We start from the raw sequence: 14625 nt of genomic DNA, 5'->3' as shown, positions 1-14625 counted from the left end.
GAAGGGAATGGAAAGCCACTTCAGTATTCTTGCCTTGAGAACTCCATGAACAGTATGATAAGGCAAAAAGATAGGATACTGGAAGATGAACTCCCCAGGTCGGTAGGTGCCCAATATGCTACTGGAGATCAGTGGAGAAATAACTCCAGAAAGAATGAAGGGATGCAGCCAAAGCAAAGATAACACCCAGTTGAGGGTGGGACTGGTGATTGAAGCAAAATAAGATACTGTAGAGAGCAATTTTGCACAGGAACCTGGATTGTTAGGTCTATGAATCAAGGCAAATTGGAAGTGGTCAAACAGGAGATGACAAGAATGAATATAGACAGTCTAGGAATCAGCAAACTAAGATGGACTGGAATGGGTGAATTTAACTCAGATGACCATTATATCTACATATGTGGGCAGGAATCCCTTAGAAGAAATTGAATAGACATAGTCAGCAAAAGATTCTGAAATGCAGTACTTGGATGCAATCTCAAAAATGACAGTATGATACCTCTTCATTTCCAAGGCAAACCATTCAATACCACTGTAATCCAAGTCTATGCCCGGATCAGTAACGCTAAAGAAGCTGAAGTCGAACAGTTCTATGAAGACCTTAAAGACCTTTTAGAACTAACACACAAAAAAGATGTCATTTTATAGGGGGCTGGAATGTAAATGTAGGAGTGAAGAAACACCAGGAGTAACACACAAAATAGGCTTGGAGTACAGAATGAAGCAGGGCAAAGGCTAATAGAGTTCTGCCAAGAGAATGCACTGGTCATAGCAAACACCCTCTTCCAACAACACAAGAGAAGACTCTACACATGGACATTGCCAGATGGTTGGAACCAAAATCAGATTGATTATATTCTTTGCAGCAAAAGATGGAGAAACTCTATACAGTTAGCAAAAACTGGAGCTGACGGTGGTTCAGATCATGAACTCATTATTGCCAAATTCAGACTGAAATTGAAGAAAGTGGAGAAAAGCACTAGACCATTCAGGTATGACCTAAATCAAATCCCTTAGGACTATACTGTGGAAGTGAGAAATAGATTTAAGGGACTAGATCTTATAGATGGAGTGCCTGAGGAACTATGAACAGAGATTCATGACATTGTACAGGAGACAGGAATCAAGACCACCCCCAAGAAAAAGAAATGCAAAAAAGCCAAATGGTTGTCTGAGGAGGCCTTATAGATAGCTGTGAAAAGAAAGGAAGCAAAAAGCAAAGGACAAAAGCAAAGATATACCCATTTGAATGCAGAGTTCCAAAGAATAGGAAGGAGAGATAAGAAAGCCTTCCTCAGCGATCAATGCAAAGAAATAGATGAAAACAATAGAATGGGAAAGACTAGAGATCTCTTCAAGAAAATTAGAGATACCAAGGGAATATTTCATGCAAACATGAGCTCAATAAAGGACAGAAATAGTATGGACCTAATAGAAGCAGAAGATATGAAGAAGAGGTGGCAAGAATACACAGAAGTACTGTACAAAAAAGATCTTCCCGACCCAGATAATCACAATGGAGTGATCACTCACCTAGAGCCAGACATCTTGGAATGTGAAGTCAAATGGGCCTTAGGAAGCATCACTATGAACAAAGCTAGTGGAGGTGATGGAATTCCAGTTGAGCTATTTCCAATCCTGAAAGATGATGCTGTGAAAGTGCTGCACTCAATACGCCAGCAAATTTGGAAAACTCAGCAGTGGCCACAGGACTGGAAAAGTTCAGTTTTCATTCCAATCCCAAAGAAAAGCAGTGCCAAAAAATGCTCAAGCTACAGCACAACTGCACTCATCTCAGATGCTAGTAAAGTAATGCTTAAAATTCTTCAAGCCAAGCTTCAGCAATATGTGAACCATTAACTTCCAGATGATCAAGTTGATTTTAGAAAAGGCAGAGGAACTAGAAATCGTATTGCCAACAACTGACGGATTATCAAAAAAGCAAGAAATTCCAGAAAAACACTTACTTCTGTTTTACTGACTATACCAAAGCCTTTGACTGTAGGGATCATAATAAAATATGGAAAAATCTTAAAGAGATGGGAATACCAGACCACCTGACCTGCATCTTGAGAAACATGTATGCAGGTCAGGAAGCAACAGTTAGAACTGGACTCGGAACAGTAGACTGGTTCCTAACAGGAAAAGACTACGTCAAAGCTGTATATTGTCACCCTGCTTATTTAACTTATATGCAGAGTACATCATGAAAACGCTGGGCTGGAGTAAGAACAGGCTGGAATCAAGATTGCTGGGAGAAATATCAATAGCCTCAGATATGCAGATGACACCACCCTATTGCAGAAAGTGAAGAAGAATAAAGAACCTCTTGATGAAGGTGAAAGAGGAGAGTGAAAAAGTTGGCTTAAAGCTCAACATTTAGAAAACTAAGATCATAGCCCCTGTCCCATCAATAGATGGGGAGACAGTGGAGACAGTGGTTGACTTCATTTTTCTGGGCCCCAAAATCACTGCAGATGGTGACTGCAGCCATGAAATTAAAATACGCTTACACCTTGGAAGGAAAGTTGAGACTAATCTAGACAGTATATTGAAAAGCAGAGACATTACTATGTCAACAAAGGTCCGTGTAGTCAAGGCTATCATTTTTCCAGTGGTCATGTACGGATGAGAGAGTTGGACTATAAAGAAAGCTGAGCCCCGAAGAATTGATGCTTTTGAACTGTGGTGTTGGAGAAGACTCTTGAGCATCCCTTGGGCTGCAAGGAGATAAAACCAGTCCATCCTAAAGGAAATCAGTCCTGAATGTTCACTGGAAGGACTGATGCTGAAGCTGAAACTCCATTATTTTGGCCACCTGATGCAAAGAGCTGACTCATTTGAAAAGACCCTGAAGTTGGGAAAGATTGAGGACAGGAGGAGAAGGGGATGAGAGAGGATGAGATGGTTGGATGGCATCACCAATTCAATGGACATGAGTATGTGTGGAGTCTGGGAGTTGGCGATGGACAGGGAAGCCTTGCATGCTGCCGTTCATGGGCTCACAGAGAGTTGAACACGACTGAACAACTGAACTGAACTGAAGTTGTTGAATATAGTGTCAGATTTCTTTCCTTTTTTTCTTTTAGTTTTCTTTGGTTTGGTTTTTGATGGGCAGTATTTTTGTTTTTACTTAGAAGATATTCCACTCTGAATGTAGAGTCATAAGTCTGAATTTTAAAGCCACTTAAGTAATGTGTTGTTGTAGGTAGCTAGTCAACAACTTGATGCAGTTAGATTTATTAGTCTTTGTTCTCAATTTGTTCACTTCAGTTCAATCCTTCAGTTGTGTCTGTCTCTTTGCAATGCCATAGACTGCAGCATTCCAGGCTTCCCTATCCATCCCCAACTCCCAGAGCTTGCTCAAGCTCATGTCCATCGACTTGGTGATGCTATCCAACCACGTCATCCTCTGTCTTCCGCTTCTCCTCTTGCCTTCAATCTTTCCTAATATAAGGGTCTTTTCCAATGAGTCAGCATGTTAGTATGCAGTCAGTGTCTTTTAAAATCAACCAACATGTATTAAAGTCCTCTCAGTCCCCACTGCACTCCCAACTCTAGGCCAGAAGCACAAAACTGCAGAGACTGAAGGCTGATTCCAGCACATCACTGTGGAGATTTCATTCCCACTGTTTTTTAGGGGAAAAAAAATTGTTAACATTAAAATCAGTAGATTGTACATAAATATCCAAACTTCTGATTCACTTGAAAACATGGCCAACTGGCCTGCTTTCTAGCATGGGTGAAATGGAGGGAAGGCTGCTCCCAGTGGTAAGGCCTGTGCTGCCCAGATTCCAACATGGCCACCTAGTCCTAGTATCATATCTCCTGCCTCCCGGGGCCATGAGTTTGTGAGAACTAGACTGCTAGGTCTCTTAAGATAAAGAGTACTTTTGTCTTGATCAACTTTGACTTTGAAGCCTTTAGCCCAGAACTTAGCATACAGTTCTTCCTTATACAGTTGTTGTATGATATAAAATATCTTGTGGATGCATATGACATTTCTTCCAATACTGAAACCATGCAATTGAAGTACTTCTCTGCCCTAAATCTTTGATGCAGCCTGGCATCATAGGTGCCTCTGATGTCTGCCATTAGACCCACTACCTAAAGCCAGTTGTATGTCCCTGGGCTGTACCTGAAGTCTTCACTTTGCCATTTGACAACTTATCATCCCAGCAATCTCTCCAACGAAGACAGCAATGCATATCTCATGAAGTGGCTAGGAAGATGATATGAAACCATGAATTTCGAGCATGGTGCCTAGTATGCATTTTCATGATGTTCTTAGCTGTTTTTTCTCCAAGTAGTGAAGGTTCTCCGTCTTCTTAGATGTCCATGAAGATCAGTTTGATTTTCCAGCCAAGCTTCAAGGAAGAGATTATGGTTCAATTCTCTGTATTCTGAAAAGCTTCAAAGGCCACTCACCAAGGACACTGATGAAGGTAAAGATTTTATCAAGACCTTTGTGTTTTTTTTTTTTTTTTTCAGATCTTTTAGTGGCCTAAAGGGAAAAACTTGGGTAGGTCAGAGCATATATAACTACGGGCTCTTGGTCACCACTACATGCTAAGAACCCAAACTTCCCTGAGTACCTGGAGCCAGTAAAGAAGCATGAAGTGGATTGTGCTCCTCGGGCTGGTGGCCTTCTCAGAGTGCATAGTCAAGTAAGTATGGGGATGTAAGCCACATTATGTTCCTTTCTCAGATTTTTCTTTTCATCTGATTATTCCACCCATCAGGTTTAGAAGGGAATGGAATCTTTCCCTAAGAGTCTTAAAGTTCAAATCTTTATTACTGATAAGTAACTTGCTCTAGGAATTGTAGATGCCAAGGTCTTATGTAAATTTGCATGGTTGCACAATTCTTGGGGTCCAGTCATATCATGACCTATTGAAAATGCAACTCCTTGCAACTGTTCAGTGCACAGTCTATGCAGATGTCAATGTGGTCCTGTGGAATAGCACTTTTCTACATTTTATTCAACATTTCCTCTTTGTTCACTCTCTACTTCAGTGTGTATATGCCTATGTCTGCATCTCTGTGACAATGTCATTTATCTCTCCATCTCTTTGGAAGTCACTAGGAGTGTATTTCTCTTTGTGCTGTTTTCTTTTAATTTTTCATTTCACTCATTCTTCCTTCTCAAGCCTCTGAATTTCCCTTACTTGTTCCCTATATCTTGGATTCTTCTTTCAACTCTTTCTTCTCTTTCAACTTGGAGAAAGATACACTGTTTTATATACACTGTTTTATGTCTGACAAGCAGTGTGACCACAGTCAACTCAAAACTCTTGCATTTCAAATTGCTCCCTTGTAAAAGAAAATAAGAGTCCCCCTTCTACCTTCTTCCTTGAGGTTCTATGAGAAGGAATGAGTTCGAGGGCAACAGTGATGCTAATGGCTGTCATTGTTGAGACTTCCTATTTATCAGGTACCTTATATCCATCACTTCACTCATCCCCAAGATATTCTATTTGGAGGGTTTGTATTGTCACATTCCACCATTTTACTGAAGGGGATACTGAGACCCCACATGGTCATATGGCTTACCCAAGATTGCAGAAAAGAACCTGTATTCAAATTGGTGTCTTTGCCATGGTATATGCATAAAATTCTGATAATAATGTGCCTCATAAAAATGATTAGAAAATACACAGGGCCATTACAATGACAGTTATACCCTAACACTGACAGCTTGTTGTAGCATCTTCTTTGTTTTCTTTTTCAAATGTTCTGTGAAAGAATACCTCTAAGGCAAGTGAAGACTATGAGAAAAACCCTCAGTGGAAAAAACATGCTGAAGAATTTCTTGAAGGAGCATCCTTACAGACTGTCCCAGATTTCTTTTCGTGGCTCAAATCTAACTATTCACCCGCTGAGGAACATCATGAATGTGAGTATTTTGGGAGGATGGTGCTCCAGAGCACCCCCTGGTGCTCTAGCCTAACACTGGGGCTCATCTGGAGATGCCAGGTGGGATGGTGGGGTTGGTTTTCCTGCAGGAGGCAAAGATACTGGAAAACAGGGACCCCAACCAGAGGAGAAGGCACTCTTATCCTCAACTGTTGATCTTTGTGACTGGTCTGGGCAATTACCAGGTGGCAGGTAAATATCCATTTCTGTGTCATACGTGTGTCATTTGTTTGAGGGCGATTGTTCCTTCTTAACTAAGTGAGCCACTCAGTTACAGATGAAGAGTGAACCATCACTGATCAAAAGGTAGAACCACCTGTAAAGCAATTGTGAATCCCCAGGTAGAGGAATTCAGTTTCCACAGATGAAAGAACGATGGCAGTAAAAAGTTACTGAACCTGTATTTTGTGTATGGCCATAAGAATCAGTGTGGTTACTGTTTTTAGATTAGAAAAAGGGATTATTTTGTCTTCAAGATGACTTCAAGATGCCCATGCCAGCCTGAGAGATAGGCAAAGAGTAAATACATGTCAAATGAAAGGGTCACCTGTGTGGTGTTGATTGGATGTGGTCTGAGTTTAGAGGGAGTGGCTGGGGTTGATCAAGAAGGATCTCATGGAGAAGGGGCTGCTAAGGCTGGGATTGAAGAGACTATAGAGCTTCTCAAATGAAGGCACCAGGACTTCCCTGGGTGTCCAGCAGTCCTGGAGGTCCAGTGGTTATGCCTCTGGGCTTCCCATGCAGGAGGTACCACTTCAACGCTTGGTCATAGAATCAATATCCTGCATACAATGTAGCACAGGATAAATATATCTAGTGCAGATACCTCTGTGACCAAAGTTTGTGAGCTTCACGGTGGCTAGAAGTGGTCTCAAGAGATATGTGACACCCAGAGGGAGGCATCAGTGTGGGAATAGAGGGTAGCCAGTTCTGTACTAACCCACTCCCTCCTCCCTTTAGTTGGTCTACGTGGGTAACATCACCATTGGAACACCCCCTCAGGAATTCCAGGTTGTCTTTGACACAGGCTCATCTGACTTGTGGGTGCCCTCCTTTTGTACCATGCCAGCATGCTGTGAGTACAGACACCCCATACCCGGACCATCCTTCACTTGCCCTGACACCCTGTTTCCACCCTTGGCACCTGATGAAACTCATCTCTTGTGTCTGCAGCTGCACCAGTTTGGTTCAGACAACTTCAGTCTTCCACCTTCCAGCCTACCAATAAGACCTTCACCATCACCTATGGATCTGGGAGCATGAAGGGATTTCTTGCTTATGACACAGTTCGGGTAACAGTGTAACAAATGCTGAGACAGGACTGGCTATGGAGTGACCTCTGCTTGGAAAACAGATGCAGGACCATCTGGCAGGACCCTTCCTAGCCTAACTCCCATAGATATTGGCCATCTTATCCACAGGATTGTGTCTCTGGGGAGGCAGTGCCTATGGTGACACACGAGCAGACAGATTAGCTAACCCAGAGAGTGACTTGAGGTGTGGACTTGCAGCTCCTCTGCCCATGAGCAGTTCATTTTGCTGTGAGTGAGACGAAGGGACAAAAGCACCCACTTTTATATTCAGATTGTTCTAGGCACTTTCAGGTGGTAACTGGTTTAATCCTGCAACAATCCCACACAGCAGTTACTCTGATTAGCTCATGAGACATATGAGAAAACTGAGGTGCAGACAGCAAGGGCCTTGCTGAGGGCACACATGTGGTAAAAGGTGGAGTTAGGCTGGCTTTTCAGGACTGAAGTTGCTGTGGGGTGTCTGGGGACAGGATAAAACTGATCTGCAGACCCTGGGGGCAGTCAAGGCCTTCAGGTATCCAGAGTGGGAAACTGGAGGCCTGAGAAGTGATGGGGCCTGATAAATGAGTTCTCATTCTAGAGGACCCTTGAGAGTCTAATAAATCTATGGCTTGCCTCCCCCAAAATACCTGAGTAGTTCCCCTCTCTCTCTTTCTCTCTCATACACACTCACAGAAAAATACACATATCCCCCAAAGTGAGTTCCCCAGGCAGTAATTTCATAGAACCCTGCAAGCAAGATTGTGTTTTCAGCTTCTGTCTTCCTGGACAGATGCAGAATCCACAGTACCTTACAGAGAATGCAGTCCATTCCTTTCATTAGGTCACAGTGATGCTAAAGAGAAGGCTGTCTTGCTCTTGATTGCTTTGTCCATAACGTGGCACCAATGGGACCTGGCCTGACTCTTGGTTGCCCCACCTGGACAGAAGCCAAGAGGCAAATTTGACTCACTCAGGTGGTGTTTTTCAGAGGTGCAGAGGTTTTAAAATTCACAGCCTTTCACAAATGGAACCCAAATTCCCCTCCCAGCTAGGTCTAACTGTCTGTGGGCCACCAAAGACAGAGCCCAGCCTAAATTATTCTCTGAGGATCTAATGGCAATGCACCCCAGCCAAGTCCTAGGCCCACTTTATGTATCTGTAAGTGAGAACACTCTTCTTTCCCACAGATTGGGGACCTTGTAAGTACTGATCAGCCGTTCGGTCTAAGCGTGGTGGAATACGGGTTGGAGGGCAGAAATTATGATGGTGTCTTGGGCTTGAACTACCCCAACATATCCTTCTCTGGAGCCATCCCCATCTTTGACAACCTGAAGAATCAAGGTGCCATTTCTGAACCTGTTTTTGCCTTCTACTTGAGCAAGTAAGTCTGAGATGGACAATCACTTTCTCCAAATAAGCTTTAAGATGCTTTCAGTTACACAAAAATTATAGAACACTTTATATAGAAGTATCCTGAGAGATAATCTAACCCAGGATAACTATGGCCCCAGGGCCCTACCTTGCTTCACCACAGGCTTTTACAAATAAAAGTTAATTGGAACAGAACCCTATTCATGGGCTCAAGACCAGTAACTTGGTCTAGGGGGGTGAGTGAGGAGGATGCTAATGGAAGGCAACAGGAAGCATGTTGAAGGAAAGGCATTAGGATTTGCTTATGAATTTGATAAGGAAGGAAGGAGAAGGATGGTGGATATCTTTCCTTCCTCATTAGCATTTCACTGGGAGCCCAGGACCAGCTACCAAATTTGTGGAGCCAGTAAGAAATGAAAGTGTGGGACACGAAAATGTGGGACCCCCTTGTTCAAGAAATATTAGGCATTTCAAGTCAGGGAGAGCAGAGGTGAGGTCCCTTCTGAGTGTGGGGCCCTTTGGACAGTAGAGGTCATAGGCCAGTGAAGCCAACTCTGTGTGACCTGAACCCATACCCTTAGAACTCTCAGGCCTTGATTTTCCTGAAAAATGACAAGATGGACAAGGGGAAAGCCAAAACACTTCAGCACTCTGTCCTCTGAGGGTGTCTGATCACTCAGGTCCCTGGAGGCCCAGGGCGTCTTCAGAAGACGTAGTGGGTGGAGCCCAGCCAAGTGATTCAGCTTCTAACCTCCTCTGTGCCACTCATGAGACAGTAACAGACCTCAGTCTGGATCTCAATCTCTCTTAGACCCAATTTCTGCATCTGTACATGGGGACCTTACTAGTGCCTTGACGGGTGTACAATCACAGCTCTCAGACAGTGCTATTATTACTGTCCTCCAAGATTCCACCCCCTCTCTTCTCTACAGAAACAAGCAGGAGGGCAGTGTGGTGATGTTTGGTGGGGTGGACCACCACTACTACAAGGGAGAGCTCAACTGGATACCACTGATTGAAGCAGGCGAATGGAGAGTACACATGGACCGGTAAGCCTCTCCCTCTGAGGGTCAGCCCAAGTGATGCTCCTGCTACTGTACATGGACACAGGCAGACACACACAAATACATTCTCAGACATACAGTCACACAGACATATATACCAGTCACAATGACACAGACAGACACACAGACACATGGAAACACACAAGTAGACATATAAACATACACAGAGACACATAAAAACATGCATAGCTAGTCAGAGACACACAAAGCCACACAGAGACACATACAAACAAACACACAAGCACATAGATACACAAACAACCCATTGGGTCATAATCCCCAGGCCTTCTGAGAAATACTCTGACCAGGGCCCTAAAAGGGTCCGGAGAAGTCTGTGCAGCTGAGAGAGGGCTGCACCCATTGCCCTTTGAGGTATGGAACAGAGTTAGAGGACTCTAAAATGTGGTGAACAGACGATCAGGGAGAATTTCACCAGCCTAAACAGAGTTATGATAAGATGACTGGCTTTCCAGGGCTACCTAAGACATAGGAAGTTCTCAGTACAGATAAATGTCATTTTAAAAACAGGGACAGTCCTGAGAAATTGGGGAAAATTGGTCTTCTTAGGGAGCAGCTACGTAGCAGTGGAGAGAGGTTGGCTGCAGTCTTAAGATGTGAAAGCAACTAATAAAAAAGAAAAGTCAAGTTCTTCGGCACAAAGTGGGACAGGGGCTATTACAGAGAGTCAGGAAGGTGGGATCCAGGAGTGACCTGAGGACAAGAGGCATAATTGATAGGATTCTGTGTGATACCCTCAGACAAAAACTAACCTGTCCTTTGGAGTTTCTGTGGGCTAGTCATTTATTTCATGGCCAGGGTCTCAGGGTCTGAGCTTGTTGTAGGAGCAGTGCTTGGAGACACCCTCTCCCATAGGAGCCCCTCTCTCCCCCTATTATGAGAATCTGCTGCCCCTGCAAATCTCCATCTTCACTCTGTGTGCGACCCATTATTTGTACCCCACCAGATACAGCTCTCTGGAGGTTTCTTATTGTTTTCCAAGTCTTTATTCACTCATTGAACAGACAAGCATTGAGCATCCACTGTGTGCCAGGCACTTTAGGGAGGCAAGGAGAATAATACTCACCCTCACATCTAAGAAGGCAGATATACATGAAGTGACTCACCCACATAGTGAATTGTGACTTTGGTACATGCTAGACATGAAGAGGAGAAGGCAATGGCAACCCACTCCAGTACTTTGCCTGGAAAATCCCAGGGATGGTGGAGCCTGTTGGGTTGTCCTCTATGAGGTCACACAGAGTCAGACATGACTGAAGTGAGTTAGCAGCAGCAGACATGAGGAAGGGTCTACAGAGAGTGATCAAGACAGGAGACTGAAAAACACCAGGGGAAAGACTTCCTGAAAACAATACAATTATGGTGGAATCTGGAAGATGAGAAGAAATTTGCTAGTCAAAGGGGAGTGGAGTCTTCCACTCCCCAGGAAGGAAGACCATCTTGTGTCAAGGTACAAAATATCGTAGTGTATTCAAGTACTGCATTCAAGGATGTCAAGAAAGGTGCTGTGTCGAGAGCAAAGGAAGAGGGCAAGAGATGAAGGGCTGTTTAGGAGACAGTCAAGAAGGGGGCAACTCTGGGGAGAATCAGAGTGACCTTGATGCCCTCTTTCTTTCATTGTTTCTCAGCATCTCCATGAAAAGAACAGTTATTGCTTGTTCTGATGGCTGTGAGGCCCTTGTGCACACTGGGACATCACATATCGAAGGCCCAGGAAGACTGGTCAATAACATACACAGGCTCATCCGCACCAGGCCATTTGATTCCAAGGTGAAGGGTCATGCCCCAAGGTCACTCCCAGTCTCCACACACAACAAGGATCTCCAGGGCCAACCTCTCTCCCTCTCTCTGTAACAGCACTACGTTTCATGTTTTGCCACCAAATACCTGCCCTCTATTACTTTCATCATCAACGGCATCAAGTACCCAATGACAGCTCGAGCCTACATCTTTAAGGTGAGGGGACAATATTGAGGGTTGGTTCTCAAACTGGGGCTTGCAGGAACCCTTGAGCTGCTGCTGGGAGGAGGGTGCCCTCTGGAGGCCATGTCACACCATTGCAGATGCTGCTGAGCCCTGTGGCTGGGCCAGTGCCTCCCACAAAACCAATCACTTGAAAGTAAAGGGCAGTGTGGGACACTGATCTTCCTGAAATAAGTGTGGAGATACCACACCATATGGCATGGTGGGAGTCAGGCAGAGGGGAAAACTAAGGTCTTCAGTCCTCAAAGAACTTCAATTCAATCTGAACCTTAAGTGCATGAACATGAAATTCAGCACTAGGAGTCCCTGAAATAGGCCACATTACAAGGAGAATGGCTGGGGGCAGTCCCAGTGTGATGTCCCAGCATAAGTTAACAGTCTCCCTTCCCTTCTCAAAGTTTTCCTGGTTTGTATGATAAATTACATGGTCAGCCTAGTTCTCAGCTGCATCTTCCCTTTGCTCTGGCCAGGTGCCCCCTTTGTGAGTTGGGGTACCCGACCCCTCTGTGGGGAGGTTGGATGCTAATGTGAATAAAAGGTGGCCAGTGACTGCTCAGCCCCAGCACAGGGTGGAAGCTTAATGTCAGCTCCCTGCGAGAGTTCAGAGCAGGCTGATGGACTCAAAGAAGGCTTTGAGGAAGAGAGGGAATTTCAGGAATTCCAAAACCACAAACTCATTGAGCCATATGGAGGGTTGCTTGGTTCTAGGCAGAACTACACTGGATTCCATGCAAATGACATCTCAAGGTGGTCTGCACTGGGGCAGTGGGGACTTACGAGGGGTGATGAGGGCTACGGACTGACCTTTGGGGCTGGGGAACAAGAGTACCTTACCCACCCAAGCCTGGAGTGGCCAAAGAGGGTGAGTGTGGGCTGAAGGAGGCTTCTCAGAGTTCCTGAGTTAAGTCTTCAAGAACATGTTGTGGGCACTGCTCTATTTAAGATGGATAACCAAAAACGAGTTAATTTGTAGCAGAGGGAACTCCACTCAGTTATATGACAGCCTGGATGGGAGGGGTGTCTTTGGGACCAGGATACCCGGATACATATGGTTGAGCCCCTTTACTGTCTACCTGAAACTCAGAATATTGTTAATCAACTATACTCCAATACAAAATACAGTTTTATAATAAAGTATGGACTGTGGGGATGCAGGAGGAGAACCAGCATTCTCTGCAGAGAAAACAAGGAGCAGGAGTCAGAAGGAAAGAAACAGGGAATGAGGTGAACTATGGACACACTTGTTCTTTTCTAAATAATTATAATGAAGTGTGGCTAATCTTCAGTGTTGCATTAAATTCTTCTCACAACAATGTGACTCAGTTATACACATAAAATATATATGTATTTCTTATTCTTTTTCATGTGGTTTATCACTGAATATTGAATATAGTTCCTTACGCTCTACAGTAGGACTTTGTTGTTTTTCATTCCTATGTTTCCCCAACTGCCAGTCCTCCACTCACCACACCCTTCCTCATGGCAACCTCATGTCTTGGCCCTCTTTGGTTTTGGATGAAATCTCATATCCCCTGCTGCTGAGAAAACCCCTTGATACTTACCAAAAGAGGGAGATAAAACAAAGAATTGTGCTGGGTCTGGATATTGGGGGGAGTCACTGGTAAGGGCTCATGCTGACTAACATGTATCTCTGACTCCCCCAGGATTCTAGAGGCCGCTGCTATTCCGCTTTTAAAGAGAACACAGTGAGAACATCTAGAGAGACCTGGATCCTCGGTGATGCCTTCCTGAGGCGGTATTTCTCAGTCTTTGATCGAGGAAATGACAGGATTGGCCTGGCACGGGCAGTGTAAATGCTTAGAGTGGTTCAAGAATCAGTAAGGCCGTTCCTAACACACACTAACTCACACTTTGGGCACTCTTGCCTAGGATGCTGGTGAACTGTATTTGGTGGTCTGTACACCCTATTCTCAGTAAAGAATAAAGGGTTTCACTCTTAATGGTGCTGAAACAAATGGTTGATTCTGTTTGTGTCTGGGAGTGAAGGATCTAGAACCAATTCTGAATCAAAATTGAGAGGAGCCTTACTCTAACTGGCTTCAAGGAAAAGGGAGACTTATTGAAATGATTCTGGGAATCCAGGACACAAGAATCAGAGCAAATACAAAGATCTCAGTGAATGGACCCAAGAAACTAGAAGTCATCAATTCATTCTCACCCTCGCTCTTTCCGTTTGGTCTTCTTTGATGATCTTAGCCTGGCAACTTTCTTCCTTAAGGCTTCTACACCTAGTGAGGGAGTTCAGGCTACCTGACCTAGGGTTTTAAATCCCGAAGGCATCACCCAGTAAGGAAAGAAGATTGCAGACATCAGAGTTCAAGGGTGTTCCCTGAATGACCCACCTCAGATCACATGTACAGCCCCTGCTCAGCCATCCTGTTAGGGAAATGGGGTCTTATGACTGGCTTTATATGGTGTTTGGCCCTGACCCAGTAGCACACAGATGGTCGATTTCCTCCAGAACTACATGACTAAAGTTGGGGAGAGGCAGCCCCAAGGATAGGGACTGCCAGATGGTCTAGGCCATGGAATGGTTTGTGATGAACCACCAACTCCACCACATCCTCATTCAGAGGAATTATAAAGGATAATGAAATAGACTCTCTTTGTCCCATCTCAGATGATCTTATCACTGGGCATGTCCTCTAGGGGATTTGGGTAGGGTACTTCATATAGAGCTGGTTCCCTTTTGTTCCCACGTCCCAGTCACCAGCTCTCTGCCACATATGCCTGCTCTGTCCTTTTTAGTCCCACTTGGTAAGTGGTGGCCCCAGTGGATCCCTGAGCCATCCCCCTCCTCCAGGGCCCAGAATGCCCCTTCCTTGGCCTCCAATGCTGCTGGGGAGAATGCAATGCATGTATCAGGAGACCCAGGGAACACATAGCCCTCAACCATTCTGAGCTTCCTCCAGGTGTGGAGCTACATACTATTTGCTTGGAGCTGCCATGGTTAGGTA

General features: G+C 44.5%; 1 protein-coding gene across 1 annotated transcript; it reads left to right on the top strand.

Moving 5' to 3' along the window:
* Nucleotides 1-4566: 4566 nt before the first annotated feature.
* On the top strand, nucleotides 4567-13616 carry LOC104988786 (pregnancy-associated glycoprotein 1-like). Its single transcript, XM_010840237.1, has 9 exons — nucleotides 4567-4667; nucleotides 5746-5896; nucleotides 6877-6991; nucleotides 7090-7208; nucleotides 8399-8592; nucleotides 9515-9631; nucleotides 11293-11434; nucleotides 11522-11620; nucleotides 13312-13616. Exons 1-9 carry the CDS (start codon nucleotides 4615-4617, stop codon nucleotides 13459-13461), a joined length of 1140 nt encoding a protein of 379 aa, XP_010838539.1. The 5' UTR covers nucleotides 4567-4614; the 3' UTR covers nucleotides 13462-13616.
* Nucleotides 13617-14625: the final 1009 nt, after the last annotated feature.

The sequence above is a fragment of the Bison bison genome, unplaced genomic scaffold (genome assembly GCF_000754665.1).
Source record: "Bison bison bison isolate TAMUID 2011002044 unplaced genomic scaffold, Bison_UMD1.0 scf7180017864142, whole genome shotgun sequence".
In the NCBI taxonomy this organism is placed as follows: domain Eukaryota; kingdom Metazoa; phylum Chordata; class Mammalia; order Artiodactyla; family Bovidae; genus Bison; species Bison bison.
Note: the sequence above shows the minus strand (reverse complement) of the source record. Positions and strands in the feature narration are given on the sequence as shown.

What these genes read in the sequence shown, in the direction of transcription:
- LOC104988786 (XM_010840237.1), top strand. Translation starts at nt 4,615, where the DNA reads ATGAAGTGGATTGTGCTCCTCGGGCTGGTGGCCTTCTCAGAGTGCATA. An exon ending in TTCTCAGAGTGCATAGTCAA is followed by an intron (nt 4,668 to 5,745) that starts GTAAGTATGGGG and finishes GTTCTGTGAAAG; the next exon opens with AATACCTCTAAGGCAAGTGA. An exon ending in TTGTACCATGCCAGCATGCT is followed by an intron (nt 6,992 to 7,089) that starts GTGAGTACAGAC and finishes TTGTGTCTGCAG; the next exon opens with CTGCACCAGTTTGGTTCAGA.